This window comes from Gorilla gorilla, chromosome 18 (assembly GCF_029281585.2).
Source record: "Gorilla gorilla gorilla isolate KB3781 chromosome 18, NHGRI_mGorGor1-v2.1_pri, whole genome shotgun sequence".
Taxonomy (NCBI): domain Eukaryota; kingdom Metazoa; phylum Chordata; class Mammalia; order Primates; family Hominidae; genus Gorilla; species Gorilla gorilla.
Window position 1 is genome coordinate 30,722,711 of NC_073242.2, and position 18,757 is coordinate 30,741,467.

An 18,757-nucleotide genomic window follows, 5' to 3' on the forward strand; every position below is an offset into this window, starting at 1 on the left:
ATGCCCCTCAACCAGGGGCTAATTGAATATCCTACATGTAGTGCCAGGATCTGAATGTGTCTGTGCCTACATAATTCATAGGTTGAACCCTAATCCATAATGTGATAGTGTCAAGAGGACACCCTTTTTAGGAGGTGATTAAGTCAGGGATTAATGCCCCGTAAGAGTGGCCTGAGGGAACTTGTTTGCCCCTTTCCACCTTGTGGGGACACAGCTAGGTGGCACCATCTATGAAGCAGACAGCAAGTCCTCGCCAGACCCCAAATCTGCCAATGCCTTGATCTTGGACTTCCCAGCCTCTAGTACTGTAAGAAATAAATGTTTGTTGTTTATAAGTTACCCAGTCTAAGATACAAAATAGCAGCCCAAATGGCCTAAGATATACAGTATATCCACACAGAGGAATGCTGTGTCGTTATCAAAAAAGGAAAAAGGAGGATCGGAAGATATTGTTCCACTTACGGTTACATTTTTTGAAAACAATAAAGTTCTTATTCTGCCCACTGAAAAGGCCTAGAAGCCACAACCAACACAGTAGCTATGAGGCCAGATTTTTGTTTTTAATGCAGACTCCTGTGCTACACTTTCACCCCATCAAGTTCAGAATCAGCAGTCCTGAGGCTGAGCCCTGGACTCTGTTTTTGCTATTGCTGATGTGTCTGTTTAATCATCAGGTGACAATACTGCATCTGAGCTTTAGGAATCACTAAACAATTTTATCAAGAAGGTAAAAGATACGTGTATGTTTTGTTTGTTCCACTGTTCCAGCCTATCGGATACAGGACAGACCGTATGCAACAGATACACATATTGCAAAATAGTAAGGGCCACATATTGCAATGAATTAAGTGATAAGTTAAGTTTCTTTTAACCCACAGGTATTCTGTCCATCTGTTGTTGGTTTTTTTTTCCTTGCAATTTATTTGTCAAACAAATCAGGCTCCAGGTGGTTGTCCTGCATCCCTGTGGAGTCATTTGCGTGCTCCTGGGTCCTCCCTATTTCCTGTAAAGTAGCAGTTGGTTCTAGAGGTTTGTGTGGCCATGTACCATGTGCTCCCTCATGGAGGAGCACACGCCACACCAGCGATAGTGGTGCCCCTCCTCCCCCAGAATCATTCCTGAGCCACCGATCTAAACAATTACACTGCTCGTTACCAGTTTCCTCCTCAAAGGGAATCGCAGGCATCAGTGCTCAGAAAAGCTAAAAACAATCTGGGGAAGCCCAGAATCCAGAAGGCAGAATGAGAAAGTGACCCAATGCCAGGAGCCCTTTAAATATCTGCCCTGAAACCTGCGATCTGGAGCACAGGTTGTATGGACGTGCCTTCTTTTGCCACCCCATGGATTGTTTTGTTTTGTTTTGTTTTGTTTCTTCTGGAGAAAGGGTCTCACTCTGTTACCCAAGCTGGAGTGCAGGGGCATGATCATGGCTCATTGAGGCCTCAACCTCCCAGGCTCAAGTGATCTTCCCACCTCAGCCTCCCGAGTAGCCGGGACTATAGGTGCGTTCCACCACGCCCGGCTAATTTTTTATTTTTTGTAGAGTTGGGGTTTTACCGTATTGCCCAGGCTGGTCTGAAACTCCTGGGCTCAAGAGATCCACCAGCCTTGGCCTCCCAAAGTGCTGGGATTACAGGCGTGAGCCACTAAACCCACCCCATGAATTTTTTTTTTAACTCCCTCTTTTACTTACCGTGGGATTAAAAATCAAGGTGATGTGTTTATGGTAGCCCACTGCGGTGAAAGAAACTTGAGGCAAGATGTAGTCATACTGGGATCTGGGGAGTGTGGAGTCCAGAAGCACAACATAGTTCTGTGCACACATGGGAAGAAGTTATTTTTATAAGGACAGCTCTGGCAAAGCAAATGAAAACTAAAACCTAACATATGGCTGTGATGTAAAGAACTTTATGTTTTTAAAGAAATCCCCAAGACTACACATCCAAACCAAGGTTGCTGCCTTCAAAGTATCAACCTCAGTGTGCTATTCCATCAGTGGCGGGCATGTGTCCCCAGTGTCTCTCAGACTGTGGCTTCTGATAAGGCTGCCAGAGCCTGCAGCCTTTTTATGAGTACTCAACCTTGACAATTACGGTCCTCTGAGGATCTGACTTTATGAAACACAAAAAATTATTATGAGCCAATTCTGATGAGGGAGGTATGTGATACAACTGAGGATCCACAACGAGGCTGACTTCTAAGGGACGATGCTTGAGAGGCTCGTAAGCTGGCAAATCCTAAAAATACAGCATCCCTGGAACGGCACCAGGGGCAGCCACAGCTCTGGGTGCTGAGCACCGACCAGCTGCCAGGCACCATGCACATTGCATGAGGCCCGCGGCTGCTCTGCTTTCTATCACTGGCAAGGTCGGGATCATCACCCCGTCTTATAGACGAGGAAAGTCAAGCACGAAGAGACTAAGAGTAACTTGCCCAAGGTCACTCAGCTAAGAAGGCTGCCACACATCTATGAAGGCTCTGAACTCAGGGGAAGTGTGACCCAAAGCCCAGGATGTTTCCGCATCGCTGTAGGAAGTGACTATTTCAACACCCCTGGAGAAAGAGGAGGAGAAAATTCCGTGACAGCCTGTTTCATTATTTTGCAGCCATTTTCCACAGAGAAAGGCCGGAGTAGATCATCTTCACGGCAGATGGTAAGGAGCCAGGAGAGGAAATGTCACCCTCTAGGCTCACACTTGACATCCTCAGGCTAAGACCACCAGAAAAGAACCAAATTCTTTGCAAAGTTTGCACTCCCCACACCAACTACAAGTTAGCTCTGTCCAAATAGAATTGATAATAAGCACTTTATAATCAGTAAATGACGTCCAGAATAATGGCTGAAAACTTCCCAGTTCCAAGGAGGGAGACATCCAGATTCATGGAACCCAAAGGACACCGAAAAGGTGGAGCTGCAAGTGTTCTATATGACACACGTTATAATCAGATTACCAAAGACAGAGAGAACATTCAAAGCAGCAAGAGAAAAGCAACTCATCTCACTCAAGGGATCCCCCATCATGAGGAAACTGTGTTTCCTTAAACTCAATAGCAGAATGTTAAAATAGAGGAATTTTTAAAAATTACAAGGCATTTTTAAAAGTGGACTTCTTAGCAGGAAAGCATGGGGTGATACGTTCAAAGTGCAAGAGTCGATCATGCCCAACAGTAGGCCTTGGTTAAAATAAATCATGGCGTTTCCTAGTTTATGGACTACTGTCCATAAAAATCACAGTATGAAAGATTTCACCAGACACGGGGGCTCACGCCTGTAATCTCAGCACTTTGGGAGGCCGAGGCAGGTGGATCACGAGGTCAGGAGATCAAGACCATCCTGGCTAACATGGTGAAACCCCGTCTCTACTAAAAATACAAAAAAAAAGAAAATTAGCCGGGTGTGGTGGCGCGCGCCTGTAGTCCCAGCTACTTCGGAGGCTGAGGCAGGAGCATGGTGTGAACCCAGGAGGCGGAGCTTGCAGTGAGCCCAGATTGCGCCACTGCACTCCAGCCTGGGCGACAAGGCGAGACTCCGTCTCAAAAAAATAAAAAAAAAGAAAGATTTGATGATGAGGAACAGATTTGTGATAAATTCTTCATTGAAAAGCACAGATTACAAAACAATGTACAAACAGTGTCAGTTTTGAATTATTAAAATAAATGTCTATTTATATTTATACATGCATGCGCACACGTGCCTGAAAAAAGACCCAAAGGATACCAATCACCGTGTTAGCAGTGGCTATTTCTGGATGATGGGCTTATGTCTTCTTTTTCCCAAAATCTCCTGCCATGAATATGTATTCTTTTTGTAAACAGAAAAACAATGAAGAAAAAATAATCCCTACAGAACCCAACCTCTTTTGATTCAGACAGCGCATTTCTGCAGAGTGGTATTTAGGGAGAAAAGGAGAGAACTGTGCTTCCTTAAACTAAACAGCAGAATTATTAAAACAAAGGCAGAAGGTAGAATCCGGCCACAGGCATTACCTCGCCGTCTCTGAGCAGCGGGGGGAAATGGAAGAACAGGGACTGGCCAAGGGAAACTGTCTGGATTGGATTGTCGAGGTTCTCACTTTTGTAAAGCTTGACCTGGAGGGAGAAACAAAGCCAGACATGCTTTGAAACTGAAACACAATCAATATTTCATAGCAGACATCCTCAGGACAGCCGCTCTCTGGGTGGGTGTCTTTGGAAACATGGATATTTGAAAAAGAAAGCTCCCTCCACAGACATCGCACATCCCTCTGTCATCTGAGACTCCATCCAGTTATGTACCATGCACAGAAATTAAGATTCAAATCAGATTCTGACTACCCATGTTCTTGCTCAAAATAGTAATATAAGTTAATATAATAGTAATATTAAAAATAGCTTCTAACACGTGTTGAACATCTGTAATATGCCAGGCAGGCGCCAGATATTTTATCTACATTATCGCCAATCCTGACTACAAAACAGATATTGTTATTATCCCTATGGAGACCCAGAGAGCCAAAGTCACCTAAGGTCACACAACTTACACATGGTAGAGCCTGGGACTCAACCCCCTGATGACTCCTGAGGGTCCTTCCCGCCTTGCACTGCCTCATGATATGATGTCACCTTAACGCCACCAATCTGTTAAACTCAAAACGCATTCCATCACGTACGTGGCTCTCCATGCTGCTTCAGGAGGCACTGGAGTACTTTGTTTCTGGCTTTTTTTCTGGGGTTGTTGCCTGTTCTCACTCCCACACGGGATGGAGCATGAGCAGGGTTAAGGTGCAGTCCTGGCTGATGGCAAAGGCTGTGAGGATGCCACAGTGCACCTGCTGCAAGAGAATGCCAGGACCACCTCCCTGGGCCCACACTGGCACCTTTCTACATAACACACAAGGGGAATTTTCCTAAAATGAAAGTCACAGACTGAAGGTTATGGGTCGCATCGAAGATCCCTTATGTGTTCTTTTTTCTTCTATAACATCTTAAGTAAATCTGAATTCACCGACTATATTTAAAAATCAGGTGATTTCAAATAATTCTAATTTCGAGCTTCTCCGGAAAACTGGGAAGTGACACCAACCCTGAGCCTCAATTCTAGCACAGCAACACTCAGGAGCAAGACAGTGGTGCCCTCCCCTCCTCTCTGCCTCTTCCCCTGCCCTGTGCCCCTCATGGATGGGGCAGGAGTTCCCCAGTTTGCCCCCCACCCTACCCAACCCTCTGCACTCTCTGACATTACCTGCCTGGTCCCTACAAGCACACGCCTGCAAGCCCTGGACACAGTGGACTAAAGCGCACACACACGTTCTCACCCATGACAAATACTTAACTGCTTATAAAATTACAAGTGCATCTTAACAATGTACCCCCAGAGCAAATCACTAACATCCGCAGAGGGTCTGCAGGGTATTTTATAAACATTTCTTCATTAATGGTAACATGGAGATTTTGTTAGAGCTGAACAAGATTATAAGAGGTCTCTGAGTCCAAAATCTAGCTTTTGCAGAGACAAAGTCGAGGCATGTGGAAATGAAGTGACTGGCCCAGGCAGGAAGGTGAGTCACTACTGGAGACAAGAGAAAGCCCAGACCACCTGCTCTCCAGCCCACCGCCCACCACCTCTGATACTGTTTGGATATTTGTCCCTGCCCAAATCTCATGTTGAATTGTAATCCCCCGTGCTGGAGATAGGGCCTGGTGGGAGATGATCGGATCTTGGGGGTGGATCCCTCGTGGCTTGGTGCTGTCTTCGTTATGAGTCTTGTGAGATCTGATCATTTAAAAGTGTGTGGCACCATGCCCCAACTCTCTCTTTTGCTCCAGCTTCTCCCACATGACATGCCTACTCCCACTTCACCTTCTGCCATGATTGGAAGCCTCCTGAGGCCTCCCCAGAAGCAGACGCCACTATGCTTCCTGTACAACCTACAGAACGAGGAGCCAGTGAAACCTCTTTTGTTATAAATTATCTAGCCTCAGGCATTTCTTTATACCAATGCAAGAACGTTTAATACGACCTCCACTCCAGAGAAAATTTTAAGTTACAAGGCACTTTCTTTAAAATTGGCTTTCCACGTTAGATTCCATATTGTATTGATCATTGATCAGGCTTCTACTATCATTCTTTGGAAGATTAACTGATGGCAGACAGTTATCTGAAACTGGACCACATTCTCTCCCACAATTGGCAATCACTCTCCCAAATACGTGTTGTGGTCCGAGGTTCTTAAATCTCAACCTCAACCCTCAGCAGGCGGCACTCTGGAGCACCTCCACCTGTCACACCTAAGGCACGAGACAGGCACAAAACCAAAAACATCCCATTCGTACTTGTCTCAAAGCCAAAGGGAACACAATACTTGGAGCTTAAAAGTCTGGTCTTACCCATAATGTAGGAAGGTATTCAGAGGAAGTGATCACATTTCCACTTAAATCAAATTGATTAATCTGCCGGAAAACTATGATGTTTACATCATCGATGTCATTATTCCCAACCTAGAGAGAGAGAGAGGGAATGCCAGTAATGAGAAAGCTGGTGGAGGAACTTCTATGCCAGCTGTCCGATGGCCTGAGAGCTGCTTCACGGCAAACTTTGCTTCTTACATTAAGGAAGCGAAGTTTGTCATTGAGTACCCTACGTCCAAGGTCACAAACTGACAGAAGATGGCTATCCCTGGCCCAAAGACACATTTCATTTCAAAAGCACAGTATTTTTTTCTACGTTTGAATTACTTGCCAACATGTTAAAAATTAAGAAATTTCATATATGAAGCCAGATTTTCCAGCTTCTCTTAAAAAAAAAAAGGAGAACGATGCTCTTGCTTGTTAGAGCAGGGGCAGAGTCACAGCACCCCCTCTGCATGAGGTCTGTACATGGAGTTTGCGAGACCCCAGAGGGCCGGCCCCCTTCCCTTTCATACCTGCTCGGCCACAGTCCACATTATGCTAGTGATCCTGGCCTAAGTTACTACACCGAGAACATGCAAAGCATTTTGGTGTGAGATGCAGTCATCCCAGCCACTTAAAATGCCAACACCGTAAAGACGTCAAGGAAATCCACTTCCAGCCCGGTGCGGTGGCTCATGCCTGTAATCCCAGCACTCTGGGAGGCCGAAGCGAGCAGATCACCTGAGGTCAGGAGTTCAAGACCAATCTGGCCAACATGGTGAAACCCCGTCTCTACTAAAAATACAAAAATTAGCCGGGTGTGATGGTGTGTGCCTGTAGTCCCAGCTACAGGCTGAGGTGGGAAAATCACTTGAACCCACAAGGAGGAGGTTGCAGTGAGCCGAGATCGCGGCACTGCACTCCATCCTGCGTGACAGGGTGAGACTCCATCTCAAAAAAAAAAAAAGAGAATCCACCTCCTAGGTCAAAAGTTCTATCCTCCCTCACAATCTTCATGCATAATGAAGCCACCTAAATAAAGCCACTAAGAGGCAGCCCCTCTTGCCCTACCTAAGCCCTCTAGTCTTCCCAATGAGAGTTACTCAGTAAGAGAAAAGCCTTACTTCAAATGATTCCTAGGCCACATTCTGTGACTCGAAGGACGTCCTCTTTAGGGATTAATTTAGCTAGGTCATGATCTTGAGTATCAAAAGACTCTGCCCACGAAATGGGAGCAGGAAAAAGGTCATCTGAACCTAAGATAACTGGGTGGCCCTGCCGCCCATTAAGCCCATGTTCTATTATTGTCCCTTGATTTGAAATGCTGCTTAGGCCTTAAGTTCCTTAACTTGCAGAATAATGATCAGAGCTTACAGGGCAAGTCACGGGGAGGATACAACAGTTCCAATTTCCTTTCTGGATGCATGACAGCAATGCTGTTCATTAAAAACCCACATAAGATGCTGCTTGTGAAGATGACACTATTCTAAGAGGACCCTTAATTAGGATGAAAGCTCCCCCCGCCACAGATGAAAGGCAGACAGCCAGAGGAGACGGGAGGACTTCTGATCAGGGAGGCACCCACACCCAGGTGCAGCGGCAGCACTGAATGCCTTACCTCAATCACCCTATGGTGGGGGAGCGCCCGCTCAATGTGGTCATTGCCTTCTGCCTTGAGCTGAACGTGGTACACACATCCCGGCTGCAAATAAACTCAGGAGTCAGTTCTCTAGAAAGGGGGCTTGTCGTATCGTGCCTGGTCCAAGCCTGGTTTGGCTGCACGAGGTCACTAAGACAGGAGCATTTCTCTCCCCTCATTTCCTAATCTGTGGCCTGTTAACCTTAAGAGTCCAGAGTTCCTTTAAGAACACCCCTAGTGTTGAAACATCTGAAATTTTGCTACTCCTTCAATCCCAACTCAGTTTCATTTTCTCCTACCCCAAAGTAAATCAAATTTGGTTTCTTATTTCAAAATTCCAAGCATTCTATGTGCTCTTACTCTTCTAAGATGTTTTTCCTCTCCATCCGCCCCTCCCCTCTACCCGTATATACACATTGATGGATATCTGGAATGTCCACCATAAGCATTCCCAAATGCTTGTGTTGGGTATTATTTCTGGGAAGTGGGAATTTCTGACTTCTCTTTTTAAAATTTCAAGGATCTGGCAACCCTGACTCTGTCTTCCCCCATGGCTACAATAAGCTGGAGCCAAGTGACAGGCTGTCCCTTTCCACAGGCCGTGCCCACTCCACAGCCCTCACCACTCCCTATCATTTCGCCCAGCCTCCTCTCCCCCGTTCATACTGCTCTTCTGGCTCCATAGGCATTTGGCTTGAGCCCTGGCATAAGCCATGGCCACACACTGCTAGGGAAAAGCCCTACCAAACCCATGGTTTTCCAACTCCATTGCGCCACAGATCCTTGATCTGACCTGTTGGCTAGAAAAAAGGCAAACTCTACCAATTAAAGGTAAGAATTGGGAGGGCTCCAGAGCCCCACCCCCAGCCCTCTCGCCCAACCCACTCCTGGCAGTCTTGGGGCCACCACAAGATACTTCTAGACACAGGATGAAAAAAAAGTCCCCAAAGAAAACACATTCCAAGTCTCACCAGCAATCCACGTAATCTGAACTTGCCCTCTTCATCTGTCACGGTGTCTTCTCCGTAAATGCTGCAGTCATTCTGGCCCACCGCTTCCACGGCAACCCCTTGTTCGGGCTCTCCGTTTAAGGAAGACACTGTGCCATAGCAACTAGTATGGCAAGAAAAGGCATGAATGAGATATTCTCATGGTTATCTGAAGGACCCAAGTGTTTCCCGTCTACCAACAATTATGGGGCAAAATAGTTCAGTGGAGAACTGTGCCTCAATGACCCAGGCAACTCGGTGTGGCCGGCCCACTTCCAAACCACACCTTCCTGCCGGAGGGATAAGCTGCCATCAATTTCTTTTCTCATACATTTTGAGGGATGCTCTGGAAAATTGTAATTTAAGAAGGCTAAAGCTTTATTTTATTCTTTCTAGGCTTTATTTGAAATAATGGAGCTTTCAATAACATGGAAATAACTCACTTCCTCTTTCATTCCATATATTCAGTAGAAAATGGTCCATTTTTCTAAACCCAATCTTTCCAATTACTCTTCCTCTAAAGTGATTCTGTATAAGTCTACAAAAAATACACATATATGTGTCTGTCTGTGTGTATACATGTATATATGTATGCATCTCTCTATCTATAGTTGTGTATCTTTTTTATTTTGTATTTTTATTTTTTTGTAGAGACTGGGTCTTGCTATGTTGCCTAGGCTGGTCTTGAACTTCCAGACTCAAGAGAACTTCCCACTTCAGCCTCCAAAAGTGCTGGGATTATAGGTGTGAGCCACTGTGCTTTGCCAGACACTAATGTGTATCTATCTATCTACAGCTGGAAGCATTCAGAAAAACTGGAAGTACTGGTTGTCTCCCAGAAGAGGAACTTGGGTGGCTAGGAGACGAGACAGAGGGGAAATTTTACACTATACTCTTTTCAGCATTTTGAAGTTTTATTCAACTGAGCACATTTTCTCCTTTTAATAATTTAATTCAGGTTTGAAACTCTTTTAAAAAATACAAGTGGCCAGGCGCGGTGGCTCACGCCTGTAATCCCAACACTTTGGGAGACCGAGGCAGGCAGATCATCTGAGATCAGGAGTCCGAGACCAACCTGGCCAACAAAGTGAAATCTTGTCTCTACTAAAAATAGAAAAATTAGCCAGGCATGGTGGCAGTCCCAGCTACTTGGGAGGCCAGGACAAGAGAATTGCTGGAACCCGGGAGGCAGAGGTTGCAGTGAGCCAAGGCTGCGCCATTGTACTCCAGCCTGGGCAAGAAGAATGAAACTCCGTCTCAAAAAATAAAAAATAAATAAAAGCTTTTAGCAACTCAACAGGCTCTCTCAAGCCAAGTCCAAAATAGGAAATTTGAGACTGAACTACCAGGTTGAGCTCCTAGGAGAGAAGGGCAGCAGTCAGAACTCCTCTGCCCTCATATCTCATCTCCCTTCCCTCCCAAGTAAAATCAATGTGAAGCCTGGGATGTGTTTCCAGGCAACAGAGGCCTGAATGTGATTCACCAGCCCAGCTCTGGAAGAGAGTGGGGTGGCCAGGGCACTTACCTGTAAGCGGTTCGGTACCCCGTGATGGTGATCTTCAGGTTCTGGCCTTCCTGCACCTCGATCATCTGTGAGGATGGCTCAAACCGGAACTCCTTCATCATGGGTTTGAAGTAATACTGGCCAGGGCTCTGCCAAGATAATCACACTGAGCCTCAGCAGCCACATCTAGGCATGGCTTAAAAGTGAGGGGCGAATGTCACGATGGACCAGAATTACACCAGGGGAGCGCCATGGCTTCCCGGGCAGCCAGAAATGGTAACCCTCTCTCTATAATCACCACTCACAGTCAGGTAATGGCAATCACAACTCTAACAATGGCAGCTGATGGTATCACCTGCCTGCAATGACTCAGAGAGGTAGAAGTCATATTTAATTTTTCTTTCTTTTTTTTTTTTTTTTCTGAGACAGGGCCTGACTCTGTGCCCCAGGATGGAGTGCACGATCACAGCACACCGTAGTCTCAACCTTCTGGGCTCAAGCAAATCTCCCACCTCGGCCTCCTGAGTACCTGGGACCAAAGGCATGCGCCACCATGCCCAGCTAATTTTTTTATTTTTTGTAGAGATGGGGTCTTCCTATGTTGCTGGTCTCAAACTCCCAAGCTCAAGCGATCCTACTGCCTCACCCTCCCAAAGCGGTGGGATTACAGGCGTGGGCCACCATACCTGGCCCATATTTGAATTTAATGAATAAAGAAACTGAGGCTCAGAGAGGCAAAGTAACTTGCCTGATAGGACACAGCAAGTAAGGAGCAGTCTGCATCACTGCAAAGTGGTGTCTTCCGATGCCCCCGCTGCCCGGTCTCCAATAGCCCCACCACAGCCACTTTGTTACCATGACTGACAAGATGACCAACTAACACACACTTCCTGAATCCCCACCAGTCAGGGCCTCCGACTGCATCTTGAAAGAAAAACTGCTGCTCTCTTCCCACCAAGTGGAATGTGCTTTTCAGAAGAAATGCAAGCTAACCACCAAACAAGACTCAGCATCATAAACATGATTCCATGGCAAAACAACAAGATGCCTAAGAGAGCAGCCATTGTGGCCAGGGAAATTAATTACACTGTCTTAGTGACAAGCGGGTGATCAGAAAACAAGAAGCACGTGTGGAAGGGAACATGAATCAGCAGCATTAAGTTCGAGTAAGAGCAATACTCTAATGACTGTGGGCCCCCAAGAAACTGAAACCACTCCACACTGGCTTTCTCTTCTCACGTTGTCAAGCAACACATAAGTCTCGCATGCTGCATCCTGGCTCTCTCGCAGGGAAGACAGGCAGGTGGTAAATTGCAGAACACGTTACCAGGTTTGAGAATGTCAGAATGCCGTTGTCCTGGGTCAAGAGGTTGGAACGAAACAGGCCACCGCTCAGGGATAAGAGGACTCCTGGGAGGGGCTGGTCATCCTCAGCTTTTATCTGGGGATGAGAAGGTGAGACCAGAGCCAGGTTAAACTCCTACTAACTATGAAAATAACAGTTCCACAAGTCAAGAGGTCATTCTTTCAAGGTTTTTTCTTTTATTGTTACTCAGAGGAGGACAGGTGACCTAATCTTCCTCCCCACAGGTAACTACTGTTGTAAGTTTTGTAAGTTTGGTGTGTAGCCTTCTAGAACTTTTTTTTTTTTTTTTTTTTTTTGAGACAGGGTCTTGCTCTGTCACCCAGGCTGGAGTGCAGTGGCACAACCTGGGCTCACTACCACCTTCGCCTCCAAGCTCAAGCAATCCTTCAGCTTTAACCTCCTGAGGAGATGGGACTATAGGCACACACCACCATGCCCAGCTACAGTTCTGTATTTTTTATAGAGACGGGTCTTGCCACGTTGCCCAGGCTGATCTCAAACTACTGGGCTCAAGCAATCCACATGCCTGGGCCTCCCAAAGCATTGGGATTAGAGGCATGAGCCACCGTGCCCAGCCCAGAACTCTTTCTATGCCCACACCAATTTTATAAACATTACATATTATTGTTCACAGACTGGCAAGTTCATTGAGTGCGTGGAGGAGGTGAAATAAAAATGGCATGTTATATGTACAGTTCTGCAACTTGCTCTCTTCCTCAACAATTTATCCTGGTTCTCTTCTGCCAGCCAATAGAAATCTGCCTGTTTCTTAACTACTGCATAGCATTCTAAGGCAGGGTTTGACAAACCACAGCACCTACTCTTGTGGTACACAAGAGACAATCGGAATATCCCCAAATATGTATCTCTAGGCACTTAGTTTTATTTTTATTTCCTGAACAATCCATTCCTAGAAGTAGAATTGTTGGATACATGCACTTTAAATTCAGAAAGATACTATCTAATTGCATTCCAAAGTGGCTGTAACCACTTACAGTCCCATAAATATTTATGCTTGGGAAAACCCACACTTACCAAAAAATAGAGATTGTCTTAATTACAGCAAATCTAATCCCTGCAAAACAGTGTTTCGACTGTAACTTCCTTAGCACATTTCCTCAGTAACTAGAGGCTTTGTGTTTCTGTGTTTATTAGTCACCTGCGTTACTTCCATGAATTTCCTTTTCATAATCTTTGTTCATTTTTTTTCTAGCGGGTTGTCTTTTTCTTACCAATTTTAGGAGCTCCTTGTAAAATGGGGATATTATTTATGATACAAACATTTCTTCTGAGTTTGAATATCTTTCAGTTTGGTTCCAAATGTATTCAGCAATATAGAATTTCAAATTTTTATGCGATGTAATCTGTCACTCTTTTCCTTTGGCCTATAGTTTATAAATATTCATTCTCAACGATCTCCAGACCCACTCTGTACAATCGCAGCACGCTTCTTCCCAGAAAGGACCGGTGGAAGGGAGCTAGGCAGCAAACGCCTCAGTAAGAACATTCTGTGTCCTTCAAAATGGAACAGTTATGGATGACAGCTTTAACTACTTCCCAGAAGGTAGACAAACATGCTAAAGTCAACAGCTCTCCAAATTATGCTACGTGAAAGAAGTCAGACCAAAAAAAAAAAAAAAAAAACAACAGTATATCCCGTTTGATTCCATTTATATACAGGTTGGTGCAAAAGTGATTGCGGTTTCTGCCATTATTCTCAATGGCAAAAACCACAATCACTTTTGCACCAACCTATAAAAACTCGAAAATGCAAACTAACCAATAGTGATGAAAAGCAGATCATCAGCTCAGCGGAAGGGTGGCAGGGAGGGATTACCAAGGGGCAGGAGGAAACCTTGAGGGCCACAGATGTGCTATTTTAATTGTGGAGGTGTTTTCATGGGTGTATTCCTAGGTCAAGACTACCACACTGTACCCTTTTTGTGCAGTTTATTATATGTTAATTATACCTCAGTATAACTGCCTTTTGAAAATACAGTGTTAGTTACCTCAAAGCTTACGCCTGCCAGGGCATAGGCCTTGAAGTCTCCGATGGTTCCTTCCACCGCAGTCAGAACATAGCCCTCCTTCTGTGAGGTCACCGTGTACTCCAGGTCACTGTGCAGGGGGCCAACACTGAAGAGGAGAGAGCAGAATGCTAGCAACAGCTTTGTTCACACCCTGCAGGAAGCCTTACCAAGCCCAAGGAAATGTGGGCCCCAGTTTCTTCAGAGGACTCCCACACTGATCCCAGGCAAATGTGTCTCTATCCCGGGCTCACCTGTAGGCACCTTTGTCATCAGTAAAGACTGTGATCAGTGGTGAACTTGCCCCCTTTTCACTGATGACAATCTCGACTCCTTCTAACTCGGGGTGGATCTGGCCTTCTAAAAACAGGCCTGCCTTCCCGTGGATCTCGATCAGCTTCCCTGGGCAGCTTTCTAAGAGGGGAAGAAATAAACACAAGGATGGGGCTTGGTAGCAGGGACAGGAGCTTCTTGGTTGGGGGTTTCCCATGACAAAAGTGGCTAAAACAGATCTTAGAAGCTAGTTCCAAATGCGGTTATTTTACACCCCGGGGAGCTCAATAATCGGATACAGCCCAAGCCTCTTTCCATCCCTGAAAGGCCTTTCTTAGTGTGAAGGACTTTAGCAAGAGAATCAAAAAACGCTGAAGGCTGGGTTTTTACTACTACTCTTCCTAGGTTCTCAGGAGGCCACAGATCAGGAGGGAACACTTTACAGCAGACAGGAGGCCGTGCTGCTCAGCCTCCAGAGGACCCACTGAGAAAGACCACCCCAAACAGCCTGCCTGCTAGAAGTCACGCTCTTCAACACCCTCAGCTTCCAAACACGAACCACATAACACCCACAACTTAACGAAGCCATAGTGCTGGGAAAAAAATAATAAGTGGCAAAAGACAAATACTCCACAAGTGATCACTTCAGTCATCCATTCCCCAAAAAAAGACCCTCCCATCATGCTCTGCCAAACAACAGAAAGATCATTAAAGATCATCACTGGCAGCTTTGTGCTTCATCTACCTTCTGGTGTCGACCTGATAATGTCAAAGAAAACCAAGTCCTTTTCCAAAAAGATCAACTCAATTCTAACAGCAAAAGTTACTTTTATTTATCTAAATCATTCATTCATTCATCCATCCATCCATCCATCCATCCCATCCATCCATCCATCCATCCATCCATCCAACCAACAGTAACATCTGTGTGCCAGAGAGGATGTAAGGTGGCTTACAAAGATGGCTTCACTATAACATCACAAATCTACTTGTAAATGCAGGCAAGGGAACAACTGCAAAGGTGTGTGTGACATTCGCTCGCTGAGTTGACATTTACCTCCACTGACAACGGCTTCCATTGAAGGGGGATAAAAGAGCAGCTCTTTAGATGATGGTGTAACAGTGATTTTCTCTCCAGACCTAAAATAATTAATATACTTCAGTTTGGCGGGTCCTGTCCCCACAAAACAGAGGACACTGTAGGGAAACGCACAAGAGAGCTTACCGTGCCCAGTAAGAGAAATCATACGAGAAGGGGCCTTGTAACTCATCTACCATCTCCTGCACGGGAGGCTTGGTCATTCTTTCTTCGCCTTCCTCTTTGCCGTTTTTCTCCCTCTCCTGCCTGCGGGCCTCGATCTCAGCCAGCTGCTGCTCCCTCCGCAGCTCCTGCACAGACTTCAGAGGGCCTAAGACCAAGGCGGGTTCACTGTCGATGGAAGACCTAGGAGAAAGAAATGGCGGCCCCTAGGACGTGGTTGCGTATCCTTGTGGTCAGTGGGAATTTGACCTTTCTACAAGTATGGACTTGCGAGTTAAAAACTGGACATCTTATCATGACACCACAGTGGCGGAGTCTTCTGTTTTAAATAAACTAGTAGTTTCACAAAAAATAATAACTGAGCTTCGCAGTGATGGTGGCAGTATCTGGTAGATCTGGGCTGGAATGAAATACGGTTGATTTTATGGCGACTGGATATAAGCTTGTCAGTTTCCATGTAGGACATGGAGTTTTCTCCACGCCACCATCCTCTGTTCCTCCATTCTACCTTCACTGAGAACTGCTCTGATAGAGAACTAGGCACCAAGGATACAGCATCAACAAAACAGACCACACTTCCTACCCCTGTGGAATCCACGTTTCAGTGGGAAGGGGCTGAAAATAAAGAGAAAAATAATACCAGAGGAAAAGTGCAATAAAGAAAAATAAAGCAGTGTGGGAAGACGGAGAGCCCGGAGCACTGTTTTACATTAAAGGGACAGTCAAGACCTTTCTGATAAGGTGACATTGAGCAAAGGTCTGAAGGAAGGGAGAGAATGCGCCACGCAGCTCTCTGGGTAAACAGTAGCTTGGGCAAAGCGATGCCAAGTGCAAAGTCCTTGGAGAGAAAGCTCACTCAGATGTTCAAGCAATGGCAACACCAGTCCAGCCTGGGGCACAGGGGCCCACGGAAGAGTCATATCCGTCAGAGAGGTCCAAGGGGCAGCAGATGTCAGACTGAGGCTTCACAGGCTTGGTGCCGACCTGGAGCCACTGGAGTTTTCAGTCGAGGAATGGTATGATAAAAGAAATCGTTCGCTGCTTCATGGAAAACACACAAAGCAATGGCGGAAACAGGAAGGCCAGCTGAGAAGCTGCTGCAGTGATCCCAGAGGGGGATCAGACCAGGGCTGAGGACCACGTGGTAAGAAGGGAAGGCCAGCTGGGAAGCTGCTGCAATGATCCCAGAGGGGGTCAGACTAGGGCTGAGGGCCACGTGGTAAGAAGCGAAGGCCAGCTGGGAAGCTGCTACAGTGATCCCGGAGGGGGTCAGACCAGGGCTGAGGGCCACGTGGTAAGAAGGAAAGGCCAGCTGGGAAGCTGCTGCAGTGACCCCACAGGGGGGTCAGACCAAGGCTGAGGGCCAAGTGGTAAAAAGGGACCAGATGACGGGTGTATTTTGATTGTAAAGCCAAGGTTTTGTTGGGGAATTGGCTGGGCCTAGGGTTCAAGGGAAAGAAGAATCAAGAAACAAGGAGAAAGCGGGAGCTGCCATATCTGAATCAGAAAAGACCACAGAGGGGCTCATGGAGGGCAACTGTCAGCAGTCGGGTTTTGGGTCTGCTAAGTACAAGATCCCCAGGGGGAATCCGAGTGGCTCTGTCTAGCTGGAAGATGCATTCCATACAACCTCCGGCACAAGCAAGCAACACAAACACCCCTGTGAAGTTACAAAAATGAATGTAATCAAGCTGAAAGGAGGTAATATGCAGTTACTACTGGTAAGAAGGTAGATTGCTAGTCCTATCAGTAATTCATACTTTCCAAGCAGGGAGACAGTAAATGATAGTAAAAGACAGCAACAGACCTTCAGCAAATCCACCCCCAGCTAAAAACCTGGCTCCCCATCACCAGAAACCAGGGCCAGCCCTGACATTTCTCCCGCCCTAACCCCGTGGTCACTTTAGTGCCATGTCTCATCAACTCAGTCCCTCACCGACTCTCCGACCAGTCCGTCGCTCTCCATCTCCGCAGCCACTAGTCTGGGGCCCCCATTGCCTCCCCCTGCCTCCACCACCTCCCACTCTCAGGCCTCTTCTGTCTGTTCTCCACTCGGCCAATGGGGGACCTTTCAGGAAGAAAAATGTCATTCCTCTATGTAAAACACGTCAATTGCATCATGGGACAAAGACTATGGACCCTAACATGGCCTGGCCCCCCGCAGCCTACCTGTCCTGCGTGCCCCCAAGGTCAAGCTCAAAGCACTCAGAACAGTTGTCATTTTACGGTTCTGCATGTGAGTATCTGACCACTGTTCCCCCCATGAGACTGTCAATCCCATAAGTGTAGGGGCTGTGGCCTCATAAGCCCAGTGCCTAAACACTGAAGACTCTCAGTTATTCAGTCATCATGTACTCTGCAGGGATGACGGATGGATAAACAGACAGTGGACAGAAAGATGGAAACATAGCTGGAAAGGTGACTTCAACCAGGGGCAGGAGGGAGACAGGGACTGCGATTCCCATTCTACTTGACAAAGACGGTCATGTTGCCAAAACTCTTTCATTTCTCAAGAAAATTGGGGCATCACAGGTACCTCACCACACTGCAAAAATTCCCTGAAAGGTGACATTCACATGAACGTGACCTTCGGTGAGGGACTTGCCTTTCAAATACTTCCTCTCTCACGACCCTTCTCTTATACCAGGTGCCATCTCTATTTCCCAAGCCTTCAAGCAAAAGTCTAAAGAAAAATAGGCAATTTGAATTTGCTAAAACACTTGAAATACAATGCACAAACCCCAGAGATTTTTTTTTCCTTAGCAAAGATGAGAAGTACAAAGAGTTCAAACAGAAATTGAAGACACTGAAACAAGCTGTCACAACGCTCTTCCTCACCGACAGGTAATTTCTGAATCAGAAAAGGAAAGGATCAAGGCTGCTGGGAACTGAAGGCAATGTCCTATAAGAGAGGGAAGGCCATTTGTATATACATCTAGAGATAAGAAATCAAAACTAATTTCCAGAGAGCCTATTAGAGACTCCCCAGGCCTCATCCACACCCTCTCCCGCCACTCTCGGCCCACCGCAGAACGCTCATCTTACTTGATAGTCACAGTGACATCCATCATTTTGTCGGTGGTGACAGTTCCAAGGACATGGTGGCGAATGGCTGTCAATGTCAAGATACTAGGTGAAGACCTACAAATCAAAGGAGAGGAAACACTAGAACCTACTCATTCTCAGAAGATCATCAGCAATACCTTTTGGGCATCCTTCTTCACCCTAAATATACTACAGAAAATTGCTCTTAGTCTGGGGTAAAATAACTCTGGAGATCCAGAGAAGTATTCTAAAGAGTAAACTAATTCTCCACTCCACAACTTTAT

At 46.1% G+C, this 18,757-nt stretch overlaps 1 protein-coding gene across 6 annotated transcripts in view; it reads right to left on the minus strand.

The window, feature by feature from the left end:
* The window catches only part of LOC115933250 (BOS complex subunit NOMO1), a 68,126-nt gene that overhangs the window by 11,355 nt on the left and 38,014 nt on the right, over positions 1-18,757 (minus strand). For 5 of the 6 annotated variants that reach the window (XR_008672624.2, XM_055365711.2, XM_063699588.1 and 2 more), the window contains 12 exons: positions 18,474-18,569; positions 15,393-15,611; positions 15,225-15,307; positions 14,149-14,308; positions 13,877-14,003; positions 11,829-11,942; positions 10,523-10,650; positions 8,980-9,121; positions 7,988-8,071; positions 6,367-6,477; positions 3,988-4,089; positions 1,694-1,813 (listed from right to left, as the gene is read on the minus strand). Coding sequence is in view for 5 of the 6 variants with exons in the window: in XM_055365711.2 (XP_055221686.1) it covers positions 1,694-1,813; positions 3,988-4,089; positions 6,367-6,477; positions 7,988-8,071; positions 8,980-9,121; positions 10,523-10,650; positions 11,829-11,942; positions 13,877-14,003; positions 14,149-14,308; positions 15,225-15,307; positions 15,393-15,611; positions 18,474-18,569 (1,486 nt within the window). In the remaining variant the exon portion in view is untranslated. The remainder of the gene's footprint in view (positions 1-1,693; positions 1,814-3,987; positions 4,090-6,366; positions 6,478-7,987; positions 8,072-8,979; positions 9,122-10,522; positions 10,651-11,828; positions 11,943-13,876; positions 14,004-14,148; positions 14,309-15,224; positions 15,308-15,392; positions 15,612-18,473; positions 18,570-18,757) is intronic. The other variant, XM_055365712.2, reaches the window with a different exon arrangement.